General features: G+C 39.2%; 2 protein-coding genes across 12 annotated transcripts in view; one reads left to right on the forward strand and one right to left on the reverse strand.

Moving 5' to 3' along the window:
* KCTD18 (potassium channel tetramerization domain containing 18) overlaps positions 1 to 3,142 on the forward strand; it is an 11,856-nt gene extending 8,714 nt beyond the window's left edge. For 2 of the 3 annotated variants that reach the window (XM_054209866.1, XM_054209865.1), the window contains exon 8: positions 770 to 3,142. In XM_054209866.1, coding sequence (XP_054065841.1) covers positions 770 to 844 — 75 coding nt within the window. In that variant the 3' untranslated portion in view covers positions 845 to 3,142. The remainder of the gene's footprint in view (positions 1 to 769) is intronic. The other variant, XR_008467811.1, reaches the window with a different exon arrangement.
* Positions 3,143 to 5,648: 2,506 nt separating this feature from the next.
* SPATS2L (spermatogenesis associated serine rich 2 like) overlaps positions 5,649 to 19,769 on the reverse strand; it is a 133,566-nt gene continuing 119,445 nt past the window's right edge. For all 9 annotated transcript variants that reach the window (XM_054209861.1, XM_054209857.1, XM_054209863.1 and 6 more), the window contains 5 exons: positions 15,828 to 15,886; positions 12,321 to 12,430; positions 11,674 to 11,776; positions 8,313 to 8,533; positions 5,649 to 7,071 (listed from right to left, as the gene is read on the reverse strand). In XM_054209861.1, the coding sequence (XP_054065836.1) occupies positions 6,673 to 7,071; positions 8,313 to 8,533; positions 11,674 to 11,776; positions 12,321 to 12,430; positions 15,828 to 15,886 (892 nt within the window). In that variant the 3' untranslated portion in view covers positions 5,649 to 6,672. The remainder of the gene's footprint in view (positions 7,072 to 8,312; positions 8,534 to 11,673; positions 11,777 to 12,320; positions 12,431 to 15,827; positions 15,887 to 19,769) is intronic.

The following is a 19,769-nucleotide window of genomic DNA, read 5'->3' on the forward strand; positions in this document are numbered from 1 at the left end:
TCTCATGTGGTCATTTATTCAAAGATTAGGTAGAAAATCATGATGAAAAAGTTCATGAAAAGCATAGGGAGAAATTGTTTTAAGTGAGCACTGAAGTGTGTTTTCTGCTTTATTTCTAAGTATATTTTAGATGTTGGGAAAAGAAGAAGAAAAATTAATTAAAGAAACCCTCAAACTCATGTGCAGTCTAATGTTACAGTATCTCACGCTTGTGTTTCTGTTAGGCTGTGCTAGTAGAACTGACCTCATTAAAGGGATTATGTGCACAGCATAAAAGAAGACCTCTTTATCAATTTTAACTACAGTTAACATTTACTAGAGGTTCCTTTATCTGCATATTTAAAGTGAGGGAAAATAGGTAACAATAAGTATCTTTTATTAGATACAAGCTTGCCACAAGTGTGCAATATACTGAGTACTGTGAAGATTCAGGAAGTTGAATGCACTTCCTGGTAATTATGGTGAGGATAAGTCACCCTTTTGTTATTAATAGCAATTAAAGGAACCACCTTTGGTTGTAGACAGTGAGAAAACTCAGCACTAAAGGAAAGGAAGAGTGTGCCTAGGGATTAACAAGGCAAGTTTTTCCATAGACCTAAGACACAGGTGTACTATTTTCCTAACGTGGCGTGATCTGCCGTTGGGAGACTGCTGCGGGCAGATGGGGCAGCCTTGCCATTCTGTATCGCAGCACTGTGGGGCGTTTCCTGCAGCTGCAGGGAACCTCACAGCTCTGGGTTACAGCTGCCCTTCTCGTGTCCTTCTGCAGGTTCTTTCAAATGAGGAGGGGACAACGTCAACTTCCGTGCAGCAAAACAGTGTTAACAGAGGTGCCCTGATTTGAAGATCGACAAAATAACCCCTTCTTCCCCCAGAGCAGGACAGAGGAGACCTTCTTGTACCAGGGTAATTTTGAGTAGTGATACTGAAGTGAAGAGCTGCTGTATGTTTCTATCAGCAGAGGAAAGCCAAATTTGGCTCACTGATTTTAAAAAGGCCTTTTAGTTGTTTAAATCAGTGAATGAAGCCTGGCTTTGTTTTGTGCCTTTGCATGCTTACAGTTGGGTGCTGGGGTTTTTGTTTTGATACTGCTCTTGCTTTTCCAGCACAGTAAACATAGCTGTCCCTAAATGCTGAGAAATCCTATCACATTGCCAAAATGCAATGTTCTTAAAATTCCTGAGACTATTAGAATTACAGAAGGGTTCTTTAAATGTTTTATTTTCTAGATCATTTAGAGGCAATCACATTTTCATGCTTTTCTCCTAACCGCAAGGACTTGAAACATTTGCACAAGTGAAGACCCCAATTTTTCATGTACTAACATATTTTTAAGGAGACACTTTGCCATGAACAGTAGTCACTGTAAATATGTACAGTACTGTAATTTTCTGCTATTGGTATGTATATTGAAGACCAGCTTACTTTTAGCATCTTTAAACTAGTGGTTTTTCTTAAAAAATAAACCTAAAGAGCAACAATCCCAAGGCTCCTCCTATCCCAACAATAAAAAGTTTCACTGAAGAAAGGACCAGGCAAAAATTATAGGAGGATACTAACCTAATGTAATCTCCTGTTCTTTGGACATGCAATTCATCATTGATACTAAGTCTGTGAAATTTATCTTCCATAATAATCTGACTGAAAAGCAGTTTTTAATACTTATCTTCTACTTGTTTATCTACCCAGCGCCTTTTAAAATGTGGAAGTAAAATAAAATTTTACTTCCAAGTAAAAATTGGCCTCTCTGTGAGGCCAGTAGCTGAAAACAAATGGAACTTGCCAGTGCAAGGACAAGTCATCCCTCAACCTTGTTAATAGACACTGGTTTTTGAGGCCTGGAACCAGGAGCAGAAATTCTGCAAGTCTTGAGTTTCCTGCAGGTTGAAATTTCCTCAAAACTCTATCTTCCCAACTTTCTTTAAAGTCTCTGCAGTTTTCTTAACATTTCACTTCTCTGACTTAACAAACAAAGTACCAGCTTGTACTGCATTTGCACCGATAAGCTGTGATACACCATACGTACATACCAGATAGTTTGACTGGGGAACCACTGAGGGTGAGCTACAGTTTTATAGGTGGGATTAGACGCATTGCCAAGTGTTGTAACAATGGTTTACTTTGAATCTTTGAAAAATTATCATACATCATAGAAGAGATCATGTTCAGGAAAGACCACATTCAGAAAGTTACTCCAATTTAGTAATCTAATGATTACTAGTATCTAATAGGTGCAGTCAGCAGGCTGACAGATGTATCACCAGTGTAGTTTGATGCATAAATTTTTTTCTCACAAATGCTGTCCGTTTTCCAGTTGTTTAGTTCTCACTTTCACACTACCGTCTTTCCAAACCACCAATGATATGGCATCATATGGGTTAAAGAGACAAGAAAAATAGAATTCCAAGTTAAATTTCTAGAAAAATACTCCTCTGTGACTACACATGGGCTTGTGATGCAGAGGGCCTATTATCACCAAGATGTGATTCAAACAGATGTAATTCTCTCTGCTTCAGAGTATGGAGAACTCATTTGTACTCGACGTAAGCAAGCAGATGTTATTTCATGTGATAGGCACATGTTACCACTGATCCTTAGGGAGAGTTTTCATCAGCCTTGTTTGTAGCTGAACAGCCATGGAAATACTAAAGCTACATCTTTTTTTCTTTCAAACGGTTCCACTTATTTCCCTACCAGCTCTTCCAGAGCAGAAAAGTACTCTTTTAAACCAGCTTACATTAAATTGCTTCGGTAATAAACATTATGTAGTTCAAATCTTACTATGGCTAAAAAGAAATACTAACATTACCCAGGAGTAAGCAGATCTCATCTTCCTAGTTCTTCCCAATTCATGAAGGACAAATTCTCCCCTGATAAAACCAGGAGGCCAGTTGTGCCATCAAAAACTTGGGAGTGAAGCTGTCTGTCCCTTAGCTGCAGTTACAAAGCATGGTTAGAGGTAAAACTCTGTAAATACTCTGTAGTAATAAAGCCCCACAAAAACCTAGATTAATTTTGGGCAACAGTTTTTAATAAAAACCATTAAGCAGTAGAAACAGGTAATGCTGATATTACAGATGTTTGCTGCTTTCTGAGCTTTTTCGGTATCTCTTCTTACAGAATTTTCTTCTTGCCAAAAAAAAAAAAATCTGTCTGCTTATACTGGAATTGATCAGTCTTGGCTGAAAATTACTTTGCAAATTCATAGGGTGATGCAATTCGCTGTGTAGTGTGCCCAGTTTGCATCAAGGACTTGTCCCTTTTCAAAGCTGCCCCTTTCCTATACAGGTATCTTTTCGCTCATTCAAGTTTCTGATATCACATACATGAACATTTTAGTACAGTTTGTTTTAGTAGTTTGCCGTAATAAAATAGGTGTATTGTCTCCAATTTCTGGCAAATTTCTATTACATCCTCACATGGGTAATTGGCAGTGGTACTGGAACTCGAGACCTCTGGATCCCATGGTACCTCTGCTGCAGTCACAAGTATATGAAGGATGTAGCTCATTTATAAAACCCTGGTGCAGCCCAGTCACCTCGTGGGTAAACAGGCTCACAGTAAGAACTGCCATTCACACAAGCTCAGACCAGGTGTTACCCTTCAACAACAGGGTGCAGGAAAGAGCTACAAGATCAAGGTTTCCCTTCGAGAATTATTAGTTTCAGGGTGACATTTTCAAACACATTAAGTGAGGTTTTTTTAAACATTTTTTTCCAAATATACCTAAATAATGTAAGTTTTCCAATTAGCTTGGCTGTGTTAAGCTGCCTTCTCTTTTTGGTTTTCCAACTGCAAATTTGTCCTTTATTTTGCTGAGTTCCGACCTTACTTTTAGTTTAATCTTACACAGAAGATAAACAGACCCAACCTGCTTTAAAATATTGCCTTTAAGGTGTGTTTCCACTTTTGAAAGACAGTACAAAGTGCAGTGGGAATTCCATGTTTGTGTTTGAGTGATGCCAAACAGCTGTATTTGCTTTGCAAATTGAGGGTGCTTTTTAAAAAAAAAGGATGGCTGGCCTGAAAGTCAAGCCTTGTCCTGCCCTTACTTCCCTCACCGCCCCACGTACAAATCCTTTACATTAAAAGGAGTATCATGTGTAGCTAGCTCTGTGCTTGCAAGATAAAAAGAGTTCTGTTGAAGATGGGCCCAAGAGCATTCAATTACTTACAATTCTTGTGAACAGTAAAACACTCCAAGAAAGTGGCAGACATAATTCCCAGCACAGAGACACAAGCAATGAAAGATGAAGAGATACCATTGTGACACAGCTACAAAATGTGTACTGCAATACTAAACCACGCTTGGTGTGCCAAGACTGCAGCTTTCCCAGAAGCAACCAGCTCTCCAGCCCAACCAAATCCATGCTTGCATCTCTCAAAGACAATGTGTTTGCATCACAGTCTGAAGAGAAATGCTGTCTCTCACCTGCTAGTCCTGGGTCTGTCACATACTGAGCCTCCAGCACATCAAAGGTTAGCTGTACTGAAGAGTGCAAGGCGGTCCTGTTGTGCGGAGTTGTGACTTACATTACAGATTTTATTTATCTGCAGAAGCCTGCTTGTGAGAAGCTGACTTATGAAATAAAATAACTTTCAATAATCCTATCAAGTGGAGAAGCTAAAAGGAGTAAAAGTCATTACAGGTCAGTTAGATTTTAGTTTTGGTTTGTTTTTTTTTTTTTTTTTAGGAGGTGTTACAAGAAGAGACATAAATAAATTTCACGAATTATGTAAGGACAATATAGTAAGATTCCTGTGTAATATCTGCATGGAAATTATAATTACATGTCTCACAGTGAGATTACAGGTCAAACTGTAAGGCAGCAGATACAAGTTTGAAAAGCTGCCCGATTGCGGTGCAAACACAGATTCTGATATTTCAGTTCCATTTACTTAACACATTCAGCTTAAAAGTGTGATAGGTAATTAACTAGGATAGGAGCAGTGCTTGCGATGCTAAGAAAGCCAGTGTTTACCTATGCGTGTTTACCTATGTTTATTTTTCTTTCACCACTCTTCCAGATGAAGATGAGTTATTTGCCTTTTAGAATCCGATTTTACCAATATTCATGGATAAAAAACTGTATACAGATAACAAGAGAAATAAAAATAATCAAAATCACCCATAAGGAATGCACTTCGCTGTACACTTTGAGATTATTTTTCAAGGGCCATAGAGGAAAAGTAAACCAGTCCCTACTAAGAAAGTGTGCAGTCAGCTAAGAAAAATTAGGCAGAGGAAACTGGTAAAAAGCAATAGCAAACAATACCCTAACAATAAACTTTTAAAGATACTCAAGTGTCCTGCTCTTACTGACCTCAGCGGGAGGTCAGTCTTACTGACCTTTTCCACCTTTCTGGTTCTGACACTTAGACCAGTAGTTCACTTGCTGCCAGGTCTGGATTCTGACACCTTCCTATGTTAAATAATAATTTATATTAAAATATGTCCAAGATGGAGGCGGCTCTCCTGGGAAGGTTCTCTTCTGTGCAATTGTGGCATTAGAATCTAGCTAAAGCCAAAAGCCTGCTCCAATCCAAACTCAGCTGAAAGCCTCCCACTGATACCTGTTGAATTAAGCAAATACAATTTGAATAAGATCACAAAGGTTAGGCACTGCAAAGCAGCAAACACCAGAATATTTTAGAAAGAAGATTTTAATATTTTTGAAGAAACAGGTTTTCTGAAATACAGAATCATAACATTAAGACTAAGTAAGATTTTTATTTTAATAGAAAATTCAGAAGGATGTAGTATCTGCTCAAATATGTACCTCCACATTCTGCTGTGTGTTGCGGTAACAAATTTATTAGTCATAGCTCTTGTTATGGACAGATGGTTCCTACAGCAAAAATATAGAAAAATAATTTGGATTCAAGTCTAGAACACCTGCAACTTTTCATATGCAAAAAAATAAATCCAACTAGTCATAGAAAAGTGGCTGATAAGGATGGAGAACAGGGCTGTGCCATGACTATATACATTCAGAACTTAAGAAATGAGCATTTTTCCTCAGCCTCATAAAAATAGTTTGTCAATGAAAAATACCAATATGTAATACATTTAATACAATTTATACTTGAATTTAAAGATCTCAGATTATGCAATAATAAGCTAAAATCGAATGTACTGCTTTTTCAAATGTTCTTGTATATAACAATACTCTCTGCGTATACAGTGTGCATGCATGTACATGTATACACGCACAGAAAGACGTGTATAGAGATTTGCTTAAAATTCTACAAGATTATCTGATTTCATTGCAGATCACAGCATACAGACTTCCTGGGATCCTTCTAACACAGGCTGCTCTAAAAAACAATATGTTGACTGGTATAGCCACACATCTACAACAGGTTTTTGCTATTATGAATTTAATTATAGATTTATTTTTCCAATCTAGATTTCGTTTTTCTAAGAAGTAAAAGCCGCTTTGGTAAGATTCTGTATTGTCATGACAAAATAACCGTGAACATATTGGGCAAAGCCTTGAAAGTATGAATTAATTTTGATAATTAGTTAGTAATAAAGATACCAACAAGTTTTAAGCAGCAACAGATTTAAAATGACTATGTTCTGACTTATTTTCTTCACCAACAAGCATCTCAAGCAAGAAACTAAAATGAAGAGATTAAAATTTCTCTGCCTGCTGTCGCTGTGACATTTTAAGCCACTAAAGTCACAGCTGGCACTGAAAGAACAGTGGTGTCAGCAGAGACCTCCATCCTCGCGGGACATAAATTGCATTGCGACACCCTGCCGACGCTGCCTTGGAAAGGCCTGTGATCTGCGGTGTCTGGTGTGTGATGCTTTCGTCGGGTCTTTTCTGAATGTGTCGGATTCTCTGTGGTCCTTGTAGCTGTGGACTGCTCTTGGTTTTTCATAGCTCCTTTATTTTTAGATCTGAAGCTGTTATGCTGCTGTCTTCTGTGTTCAGACCTGGAGCCACTCTTTATATTATTTTGATCTGCCTCATTACTGGCACCTTGTGACTTAAGAGATCCATTGAGCCGGATGTTTTGGTGCTGTGGGTTGAATCTTCGCCTCTGGCTAGAAGGCCCGTTCTACCCAGAAAGAAATTGGATAACTGTTAGGTTATCTGAATCCTTCCAACAGGATGAGAAATACAGCAATCAGAATTAACAAAAATGCAGAATAAAATTTTCAGTGTAACTAGAAGAAGGAAAACACTCTGCAGTTTTGATTGTTACATATATTTTTTTATATATATATATTTATATATTATATATATAGTTATATATACATATTTATAACACTTAAAAACTGAGCCATGAGTAACACACTACATCTGAGTAGCCTGGAAATATAGATGGCAGGTTTACCACTGATGCCAAATTAAAATCTGCCATGATTCAAGAGACTACAGAAAAGGGGGTGAAATACTAGGCAGCTCAACAGCAGCAGTTAAGAAGCACTGAAGAACTTGATACTCACTGTTTTTTTCCAAAATCACAAACATACCTTTCTTAGTAAAGTATTGTGTAAATACTGCAGTAAGACTGCAGGAAGAACATAAATTCACATGTAAATTAAAGTCAAGTTAAGAATCCACATGGTGTGAGAGATGTCCATTGTGGTATCTTGCTCAGAGAAAGCTTTGATCCTTAGTGGGAAGTGGCTGAATTGCTCTATTTGCATGACTGCCAGGGCAGCTGATTCCATACAGGCACTGGCAGCATGGAATGCTCCTACCTCTCCCTTCAGCCACCTACTTGAGCCTAAAATTCTTACTCGGACAAAATTCAGACCAGCTTTAGTGGCAGCTTTACCTAAGCACATGAGCACAAGGACACTGTAAGGTGCTCTTACAATGAAATAGCTAGCAATATAGCACAATACTATAAGGTGTATTATACAGCTTCTGAAATATACTTTTAAACCTGTCAGGATTCCACTTTCAAAGTCTATCTAATTATCATGCTTCAACAGCACATCAACTGATCATTTGTCAAGGATCAGGAAAAAAAATGTTTCTCTGTCATAGCACGTAGGGCACTTAGCTATCATGAAGGGTTTTTCTTTTTCAGTCTATCAACTGCCACTAGTCACTTCTGAACATCAGGCAGCGGTCTTTGCTGGTATGGCATTTCTGGTATTTCCACCTTGCATGTTCACACTGCCTTGAAAGTGAAGCTGGAAAATATATACTTCTATATTTTCAAAATTATTAATTAAATGTCTGGACTACAAGCCAGTATTTGATTTTGCATTAACGACTTTCAGTGCTGCATATTTTTCTGAAGTTTTTGAAATAATTTAGTTTAGTTCATAACTGGTTTCTTACCTGCTTATTTGTTGGGATTCCTTGGGAAGAAGATTCTGTTGGATTGGAAGAAAGATGACCTTGTGCTTTAGTGCTGGCTGTTTTGTTATCAGAGTTCTTGGCATTACTAGAGGACTTTCGGGTGTGCGTATTTTGCTTGCCAGTTGTTGCATGCGAGGTCATTGAAGACAGCACTGAACTACATGGTGTTCTTGAGGAATAGTTGTTCTTTGGGTGAGAAACTATAAAAAAGTATTCTGTGTTATCAGTTAAAAGATCAACATCTAAACATAAGGCTGTATTCTTACCCTGCTTACAGTTAATTTGGTAGCATCGTTCTAGCTTTATTTTAGATAATGAAATAAGCTAGATAACTAGGGTCAGAATTAGGCCATAGTGTTTTACTTCTGTGAAACTGCCTCATCATGAAGCAGTTCTGGAGACAAAAGAGCCACTGTGGTGGAGCTGTGCTAAAACTGGAAGGAGCCCGGCAGAAGACTAGGCTTTGGTCATCCAAGAAAACTTTTCAAAATTCCTGGCACCTATTGGTTTGCTTAAGAACTTTAAACCAGTTGAGCTGAACACATGTGTTGTCAGGACTGCCCCGCGTACTGCTGTCCTACCGGTAATGCTCCTAATGGGAGTCTTCAGGCAACAAAGGAAGAAACACCAGAAGGAAGGGAGGGTTATGCCAGTAACTCTCTCAACTGCTTGAGGTCAAAGGAAGTTGTGCCTGCAGACACCACAGACGATATTTGATTCCAAATTATTCTTTGATCATGGAAGGCTGAAGAGGCTTCATGCTGTCTATATACGTACTATCTACAACACAGGTAGTACTCATGAAAGCTTCCTTAGTATGTCTAAATATTTTTTAATCAGAAAGAAAATAAGAGTCTAGTGCCTGTTGCTCATTCCTCTCTAAGGAGATGGTTAACAAAGGTTCTTCTGTACCATGTATATCTATAAAAACTGGAACCGAATATAGATCAGGGCAGTTGGCACTATCAGGAAGCACTATTGCTCATCTTAGTATATTCCTGCTCCCTGCCTCTTAGTATTTTGAGAATGCCTGATTTCTTAACCACTTCCATGTGTGGATGTGAAGTGCACCAAACAAATCCTTGATTCCTACCTCTCTGCATTTCCGCAAGCTCTTCAAGCTTCCTGTTTCTGCGCAATGGCCCCTAAGCAGTCTCCAAGAGGACTCTGAGACTATTGAAGTAAACTTCTTGATCTTAATTCGCTGTTCTGATTTTTCTGATTATAGAATTTTCTTGTTTCCTTCTGGTACAGATGACCAACCAGATGCTCACTTCAGTGAGACGCCTGTTGTTTTATTTAAGAGGTACTTTTATTTGTCCACTTACAGTACAGAGAAAGAAGATGCAGAATAATTTTAGCAACTGAGCATCATCTGTTAGGTTTTCTGAGGCTCTTTTCACTTATGCTACCATCAGCTATTTCTCCCACTAGGTGTCCTCTTCAGAAAAACAATGCAATGATACGCACAGTGAACGGAATTTTCTGTGCAGTGAGGCTGGCTGTCACCGAATTCTGCCGCGTTCTCTTGTCTAAAACAGACTGCTGTACATGGAAGCCCATATAAAAATCCAAGTGCATGTCATAAAAATGTATTTTTAACAAAAAAAATGTACAAGGAAGGGGTACAACCCACCATCAGGCGTTCTGGATATATGTCAGTCCAATAATTTTTGTTTCTTCCTGTCCTTCCATCATGAGTGTATGCTGCCTGTCCTCTTCTCATGCTAGAACACGCGTTCCTTTGCATGAGCTCTGTGGTTTTGGTTATTGCTTTTGCTGAAGCCCTCAACAGTGGCTGTTCTTAGCTATAGGCCTGGTATAATCTCTGTTTGAGGGGTACTTGCAACTCCCAGCAGGGTATGGGCCTCATTGTGAGATGCTCCGAACAGAAACATCTTTTGCACTGAAGAGCTCTTATCAAAGAGCTGCCAACAGCATGAGTTGCTCATCTAAGGTCACTGAGGGCAGATTAGAGCTAAGTTCTTCAGACAGCCAGTGCGCTATCAGTCTTTTGTAAGATGGCGCTGCTTCCCTGATAATAGCTGTTCTTTTGACTTCACTGACCTGATTTCAACAGCATCAAACTATGCTTAAGTAATGCTTTACTGAAATGAGGTATAAATAATTAACTTGCAGAATTAACTGCAGCTGGAAGTTATTTAGGAAAGTAGTCCAATGAGTTTAAAAAAATAGTCTATGGTTGTATCAATAGCAGCTGTGGTTATGTTAGTCAGGAAAATCTTTACAGAATTTTCAATCTCTTAAGCTTCAGGGTATGAGACAGGGTCTATGAGGTGACTGTGAAGAATTAGATGCATTACTGGGAAGCTTATTCCTTCCTTTGAAACATCCTGCGTTGGCTTCAATGAGAGACAGGATACAAGGTTAGATGGATCTTCAAAGTGTTCTGCAAAAGCAATTCTTATGGTCTAATGAATTAAACTGGTTACGCCTCAAAGGAGTCAGTTCTTTAGCAGAGCAGTCAGAAGATCTTATTGGCAGATTGTGTGATATTTTTTCTTTTTTTCTATTTCTAGTAACTCTTTGAAAACATTAATTATTTTTCTTCCCAAAATTGTTTTCCTTCTGGCAAGATGCACTAGTTCAGTATTGTGTTAACAGTTTTTCTCCTGACTGATGGTACTGATGGGTATCATGGGACAGGGTAACATTTAGGGCAAAACATTATAGCATTTACTTTTTTCTGGGGGAAAAAAAGGCACGACAAAGATGAGAAATAGGCTATCTTGTATTTTGCAACAGGGACATGATACTTGGAGCGAAAACTGAACCTGAATTTCCAAGCAGAAGGGTAGATGATTTGGAAACGGGAACATTTGGGACTACCTTTAGCTCCTGAAAAACCCAGTGAATACTGTTACAAAGCTGGGGAGTTACTTCCTAGCAGGAGAGATTTGAATTGGTCTCATAACATAACATTAGGCTCACACAGAGAAGCTTCTGATTTCTGAGTTATTCATAAATTACTGAATTTGAGTGTTCCCCAGAGCTGACTTCTATTTCCACTTGGAAATCCTGTTTAGATGGAAAACTCCAACTGATCTGAGTAATACTTGGAAATCTCTGACCAAGTGGGCACTGTGCGCATGCAGATGGACTGTGCAGCACAAGTACAGCCAGTCTAACGTGTTGCATACTGTAAAGTTGACTTGTGCATGTTCAGCAAGCCTGCTGCATCCAGACACACCACTCATGTCGGGCTTGCTGCACACACACTGGCAGTACAACATGACGTTATTTCTGCTGGCGTTTCCTGGACAAGTATGTGGAACGCTGTGTTCTGAGAACATTGGTGTGAGAAATCACCAGCACTTACTTTCTCCACAGAGCTGGATCTGGGTCTTCAGCTGTTCTGTATCACAGGAAAATCGGGCAGACCTGCCCAGCTCTTCATCATATTTCCGTTCACTCACAAAGTGCTGCAAAAAAACCAGACAACTTAATTGATTTGCATTCGGAGAAAATGATTATATGGATGGTACAGAAACCAATCAATAAGTTCACTTTAAGGCTCAGCAAACTCTTGACCCTGCCCTGTAGACAGGATCTCTGAGCAGAACCAAGTATTTTCCCATCCTTACCAAATTACATGCCTCACAGCCGAGAGATGGGTGGATCACTCCCACACGTGGGAAGTGGGTCATTTAAGCAGAGTATACGCGTTTGATCACCAAACCTGAAGCTATCAAGTTTACTTGTTAACCAAGTCTGATAAATGATACACAAACAGCAAAAGTCCCCACTGCTCACTTATGAGGGGATAGCTTACACTTCTCTGATAGCATCTGTATGCTGCTATATTGTATGGTGCTACAATGCTCAAGAAGGTATGCTTTCCCCTTGGAAAGCCAGTTACCCTTTGGCCCATAACAGGAATGAACAGCCTGGGCATGTTAATGTGACAGCTTTTTCCTGGCATTTATGTGAGCAGCTGAAATACCCAAGCAGAAGTGAATGCCTGACCTTAATTTCAGCCCTGAGTTCAGACAGTTGTGCTTCAGCCATCTGACTGGCTAGGTCTGTCAGTCTCTTCAGCTCCTCAGCTTTCTTCTGCCGAGCGGTCAGGATTTCCACTGCCGAATACCAAGAGTCAATAATTAATGCCAGGAAGGTAAATTTCTCTGTAATTCATTATTCTTTGGGCATTAGCACTATACATCACATGTGAGACACACACACACACACACATCTCAGACTCCCAACTTCAACTGGACTTCCAATATGCTGCTTGCACAATTAAGTTGATCAGCGTATTTAACTGAACTGCCTAATGTTGAAAAAGATCTGGAAACGGGGTAACTGCCAGAAAATCAAAGTTAAACCAATCCCTCAACATTTATACAAAGAGGGGCAGAGACTTTTGAGTTTTCCAGGGCTTTGTTTTTAAGCACAAAATCAGGGAGCCTTTCATAGAGGCATAGAAAGAAGGATTACATTGAGTCAACAGGCTGTTTCTGAAGACATGCTATATTTTGTTTATGCAGGGGCATTGCAGTTCCTCTGAAAAAAATCTGTTCATATATAGTTTGCGTTAAAGTCACCAGCATTGCAATTTTGCTTTCAAGTACAGAATATACACAGTTGCCATTTCTACAGCAAGACAGTATTACAAAGTCCAAAAGTCTTTATGAAAAAGTAGTAAATATTCACTACTGTCTGTCTTGCATATTTTATAGAAGGAAGGGGTGAATAATTACATTCTTACAGGAAAAGATTAACCATGAACCACAAAGCAACAGTCCACTTACATGCAGGATAATATGACGTTACAATTTAAAACTAAATATATGCAAACTCTATTACCTACATGGTGACTCAATGTAAAACCAACAATTGATTAATTGGCTGGTGGGATCAGCACTTATGGCAGAGAGGAAAGATAGTATCTAAATGTAAAATAACAACAATCATAGAGTTTTGCCTAGAGCTTATGCCTAGAGTCAGGGTGAGTGGTAGCTGTAAACTCTCCTAAGGCCACGGACTCCATTACAGCTGTGGAGAGTTTGGCTTCTTCGCCTTCTTTTGCCACAAATTTCCAGAGCAGACCTGTCAAGTCACCTACACAGCTCATACTTTGTAATGTCATTTTTTTAGGTATTAATGGCATTTCACAGAGAGTTTGTTTCTGAACCCATTATCATTTATTTAAACAGACAGCACCTTCTTTTGAAAGTATCATAGAATCATTTGGGTTGGAAGGGACCTTTAAAGGTCATCCAGTCAACCCCACCTGCAATAAGCAGGGACATCCTCAACTAGGTCAGGCTGCTCAGAGCCCTGTCCAACCTGACCTGGGACATTTCCAGGGATGAGGCACCTACTGCCCCTCTGGGCAACCTGTGCCAGTGTTTCACCAAGTACAGCATGGCCCAGCAGACGAAGGGAGACAGAGCGGTGGCTGTACAGCTGTGTGGGAGCAACCAAACCGTATGATAGAGGAGAGTGTGTCACACAGGGCAGGGAAGGCAGGGGGTGGCTACAGTTCCATTAGCCCTATTGGTAAATCTGTGCCTACGTTATTACTTATGCTAAGAACAGGTGTGTATCTATCTCTCTAGCTGATCTTTTAATTTCATTTTTGTGGAATACAGTCTATAAGTCTGAGAAACTTTTATCAGATTAAATGATTAGTTTACTAGCTGTTTTCCTTTGTCCACTAGTTTTGCTTTATTGCTTATTCTAGGTAATGCTAATATTGTTTCTCCCCAAGGTCAGCATCCCCTTTGCTGAAGTGACTGCCCAAACCATACGATCTCATCATTTTTTAAAAAAATCCTGAAACTATCACATTTGTAAATTTTCCCAGTATTGACAGTAAGAGTAAGATTACCCACTGTAAAACAGTCCTCCAGTGCAGCAAAAAGATGTGAAAATAAATAATAATGTAAATCTTGGTTAGCATATTACAGTCCTACAACAACTTTCTGCCTAAAGTTCTGAAGGCACTTTACAAGCCTACAACAGCCTTGAGAGACAGCAGAAACTACATTGTTAAGGACAGGTCCAGGGATCATCCAGTGTCACTTGTGGAGTCGGCACAAAAGCAGAGAAACAGAACCTGCCGTGTGCAAGTGCAGCACTTTGCATGCCTGTAGATAAGAATATGGTTCACTTTCCACAAAAATTACTACTATACTTGGCTAAGATTAATGAAGGGGCCCTATGATACCATCAGCCCTGGACGGTGGATTTCCAAAATGCAATTACGGCTTAGATCCATGTCTGCTGATATCAGTGGGAATTTTACCATTGATATTCCTGGAAGTGAGTGCATGCCCTGCAGCTGATTATGGCTACCTGGTCTTTGAAGGTAATCAAAAAAGCTGCTGATATGTTTCCATCCACAACGCCTCCCCAGAATAACACAGAACTCCAAATTCACATCTATTTCATGTTAGTACTAGAAAAGATAGCATAGAAAATTCCAAACACAAACTAATACCAACCATTGCTGCAACAACTCATACCTTTTAGTTTCCACACATATACAATTGCAAGAGAATTAGCTAGCAACAGATTATTTAGATTATTTTTTTAAATAAAAATTTAACTAGTATACATTTGTGAACTAAGTGAGAATTCTAAATGCAAATGAAGCACTCAAGAACGTTACGTATATGTATGACCCTCTTTGGAAGGGACTTAAATTCAGAAATCAATAAAAGCATTGTATGCATACACAGCAGTGATATTTTCATCTGCCAGGCAAATACTTCGGTTATTCTTCAGTTTCTTTCTTAGTACTCTCTATTGAAATACAACCCCTTGATTACTGAGCCATGAATACCATATCTCAGATGAGGTATAAGACAGATATTGTAGTATCCTAATACATGGCTCATCTTGCTTTTTGTTTCCCAAACCAGCACATATATACACCTTACCTATGCAAAAACCAGAGCCGACATGAAAGTCTGGAATCAGATCAACTCCCACAGATTATTAAGAAAACAGATTCCAGTAAACAGCTGTTTTTCATATTTTTTCATTGTTCTAAATCATAAGCTTGATTACTATCCCTTAAAGCTATGCAACGCCACGCAATAACCTATACCTCTAGTTATTTCCAGTATTCTAACTCACACATGTAATATAAGCAAGAAAACAGGGATTAGGAAATAGAAATGAAGTAATCGACAAACCATAGAAATAAGGCGGGGAAAAAAAAAAAAGAGGGCTCAAAAAGCTCTGATAAGTAAACAGAAGGAATAAACCATTTAAATCTAACTTCATGTGAACTTTTGGTTTACCTTAATTCCATAATATTGAAATTTTGATGCATCATCCTTATAGATAGAAACTATACAGGAACTATCCCGGAATGTCAAAAACTTATTTGTTTGTATACATATACAATGAAAGATGCTGCAATGCTGCTAACCAAACTTATGAACTGTGTAATTTTCTGCCAAACAAAACAAATGTTTCCATGACTATTCAAAAAGTTCCCTGCATATTTTTTTTACTTACTGGCTTCTTCTTTAACTTTATCAATTTCTGCCATTAATGATACTTCTTTGTCTACGATGCTAAAAAAGAAAAAAGAAAGAAAGAAAAAAATATCACAATTCAATCCATGCAAGAACTCCATCAAACTCAAAAGCTATAACTACACAAAAACTTCAGGCCTTAGTTATGGGCAGTTTTGAAATTAATAATACTTATGAAATGGAAGCTGAAGAAATAGCTAGGCAAACTGGCTACACAAAAAATGGTGATAATCCGTGTATGCTGATTTACACTAACATCTCACTGGCCTGCCCATGTGTCTGCACAGATGTGGAAGTCACTCTGATTTACCCCTTCAGCACTGCCTGGGCACAGCAATCCTCACATGACTTAACAGTCGCTTTCCTAATTAAGCCAGATATACCATTGCTGCTACCCAGGTTAATACAGCTTAGCTCTCAGCGTGATAGTACGAATAAAACAGAATTAAAGCCATGTGGAAAGAGGTCCTTCTCTTCCTTAAATAGAGATATTTTTTCAAAATATGTCAGGGTAAACAAGAAAATGGTTTGTGATGTAAATAAGCATTAAAGCATCTCCATGATATAGGTCAGCTTCCTTGCCCCCCATTCTCTCCAGGACCAGGAAGGTGTGGTTCCACTGTTACCTGGCCTTCCTAAAGGTCTCGTCTGCCTCTTCTTTCATAAACGTCTGGTGTGCCATCCCTGACAGTGCTTTTAAGCTGTCAAAGTGCAAACTGATCAGGTCCGCAGATAGCGGGTCTGGTAAATTGTTCACATCACCAACCCAGCAACATTGTTCAGTGAAATAACACCACTGCAGAACATTGTCCAGTGGACAGTGCTCTGCTGTGCCACTCCATTTCCCCCTCACTAGATTATTCTTAGTCATGTTCACATTTAATAAACACCACCAATGTTAATGTTTATGTTTGCATAAATAAGTAAACTCAAGGAAGGTGGGGGGCAATTGTAAAAGGTAGGTCAAACACCAGGAGTAAATCCAGGCACACACTCAAGGGAAGGGTGGAGTTCTCCGCCCTTTCAGTAAAATTATCCTTAAATCAGTGAAGACACCTAGTTATACGTGAACTAGCTTCCATTAGAAGGAAGATGTTATAGAAAACTCAAGAACAAAACATTTGTCTAGAATGCCCTTAGTAAGAAACGAAAGATCCTACAGAGTTCAGTGGGCAGCGAAGACAAAGAACTTAAAGAGGAGAGGAGCGACAGGTTGTTAACTAAAACGGAAAGATTAGGGAGCAGGCAGCATGGGGAACACGTGGCAGATATGCAGCTGACTCAACCAGAAGTTTCCAGCTAGAACATGTTCAAGTGCCATGTATCCTTCCTTGAAATCTTCCCATAAATTAACCAAACTCATACAGGAGGTTTGCAACAGAAGTTCTGCAGAGTCCTGCCTTTGGGTTTTACCAATCAACCACGCCACCTTTAGAGGAGGAGAGGCTACTGCCTTTACTCTGCTTCCCAATAGCCAACAAAGAGGAAAAGATGCAGGTTGGCTGATGGCACAGGATGCAGCAAGACAACAAAATGGCAGCGTAACACATTTTTCTGTTTCATACATATAAACAAGATTAAAAATATTGTTTTGGCCTGCCAGATCAATTTAGTGTGACCTACACACCAGAGGAAATAAAACAGCAGGGTTTTTTACGGTAGAGCAAGTCAGTTAAGAGGCACACACTTACAACAAAGGGACACACTTGTTCCAGTTGGCCCTCAATATTCTCCAGGCATAAGCATTAAGCCTGGACTCCAAATAGGCAGGTGACGATTCCAGCTTGCTAATCTAAACAGCAATAGCTTTTCAGAATTAATCTATTTTCAATTAGCTTTTGTAACCACCTGGTATAATAAACTTCCTCAGCTTTCACAGCAGGTGGTTGAAATGAGTCTTGTCTCACCTGTTTCTACCCTCCACAAAAAAAAGAGATTTTAATAGTCTTTAGTATTTTCCCCTAAATTTAAAAAGTAATTTTCGCTTTTGCCGTCTCTGTTACAAAAATGCCTCCCTAGTGTACTACACAGGTTATATAAACATAAACGTTTGGCTGGAAAAAATATTCAAGCAACAAGCTCACAACAGCAGAGCTCATCAGAACTGTGTTTTGGCCCAATTCATTCCATGAGCGTCCTCTCCCCACTCCAACAACAGATCCTTACTAAACTGCGTGGCCCCTAACATTTTATTTTGATGCCAAATAAAAACACTTCTAAAATCAGAATGAGAATAAGGACATAGCAGTTCTATATTTATCATATTTTATAGTCAGATCTCATCTGTTACTAGACAGTTTTCCAATCCTAATGTTTTAGTGTGGTCTCTGATGAACGTTTCAGGAAAGCGTTTGGATGTTGAAGTAGTAGAAGCCAGGAATCTGATGAATTTGATGGAGAACCACCTGAGTACTTCCTTTGTAGCTACAAACAAACATTGGGAAAACTAAAGAACAAAACAAGAAGAAAAAATGTTTGGTGCCTTTGTCAATATGAGACTAGTTCATGTGATAAACTAAGTTTCTTTAATGGACAGAGCTTCATGGGGTTGCCCTTCCCTGAAGACAATGCAGCTGTACTAACTTACACCAGCTGAGGACATGGACTCTCTCTCTCTCAACAAAAGGAAAGGAACATACTAATTCTCATCTTGAAGTGTACAGCCACATTTCTCAGCTTGGAAATCATGAACTATCATATGTCATGGGGGAAATTAATGTTTCTTTGGAAATGTCATAGGCCAATCAGTGCTAGGAAATGCCACATTTCCTTAATACTTGACCCTTATGTGAACTAAGAAACGGAGTAGGAATCAATCTGATTCCTTTCTAGTCACAGAGAGCACTGCAGTGCAAAACTGACCAAATCCTCCTCCATCAAGAACTTGGCAAAGTTATAAACAAAAGAAAACAACAGAGAGAAAGCTGGAAAATTGGACTGAAAAAAGATGAAAGACAAAACAAATACAAGAAGAAAACTAAATGCTAACAGATATAGAAGGAGAAAGAACACTATGGAAAAATCAACGGGTCAAATCTTGTCTCTTGTTCCTGCTAAGATCCCACTGCTTTCACATGAAGCTCAGAGAGCTGCTTAAGCTGAACAGCTTCTTTACCTTAATGAGAAGTTTAACTGGTTTTAATGTATTTTCTGGGATAATGCCCTACTCAGCCTCAACAGGATGATCATGATCAGATCACAGGGTTAGCTAGAACTACTCGAAGCTCAGCTCAACTGTACCTCCTGGGAATGCATTTTGTTTCAATGCTTCTCAGTATTCACTTGATATCAAAATGTTCCATCAAGCTGGTACACTCCAGTGCACAGCCTGCAGCCATTGGTGTGCTGTGGAGAACTGGATACTGGGTGCTATAGGAACTTTCCGCACACTCACGTATCACCAGATTTGGGCTCTAGCAGAGCAAGGAACAGAATGCATTTCAGATTTAAAAACACTTCAGGAAAACATTCTGCTAATTCCTTCCTCTCTAGTTATGCTGTTTCTCTTGGGTCTTCTGTAGATCGTAGGAACCAGGGTTAAAATCATAAACATGCTTCTTTAGCTGAGGTTCTAGAGAGGGGCCATACCCTTGTCAATTTTTTCTGATTACTCCCAGCACAAACATTCTACCAGGCTTCAGCCATCCCTTCTCTTTCCCTCCAACATCAGCACTTGTGTATATTCCGTATACTCATATACCATTTGAGTCTCCCGTGACAAACACAACTTGGCATCACCACTTCCCTCTCTGAATCTACCCGAATCCATGCCCTAATCATCAGTCCATAGGATTCCCTGCTGTAGTAGTATTCGTCAGTTCTGCTACAGGTGTTCGGCTTTTTATGATACATTTATAATACTCACTGGCACAAATGCTGGGACTCAAATCCCCTCTCCCATTGACCAGGCTCAAGGATGAAT

The sequence above is a fragment of the Rissa tridactyla genome, chromosome 7 (assembly GCF_028500815.1).
Source record: "Rissa tridactyla isolate bRisTri1 chromosome 7, bRisTri1.patW.cur.20221130, whole genome shotgun sequence".
NCBI lineage: Eukaryota > Metazoa > Chordata > Aves > Charadriiformes > Laridae > Rissa > Rissa tridactyla.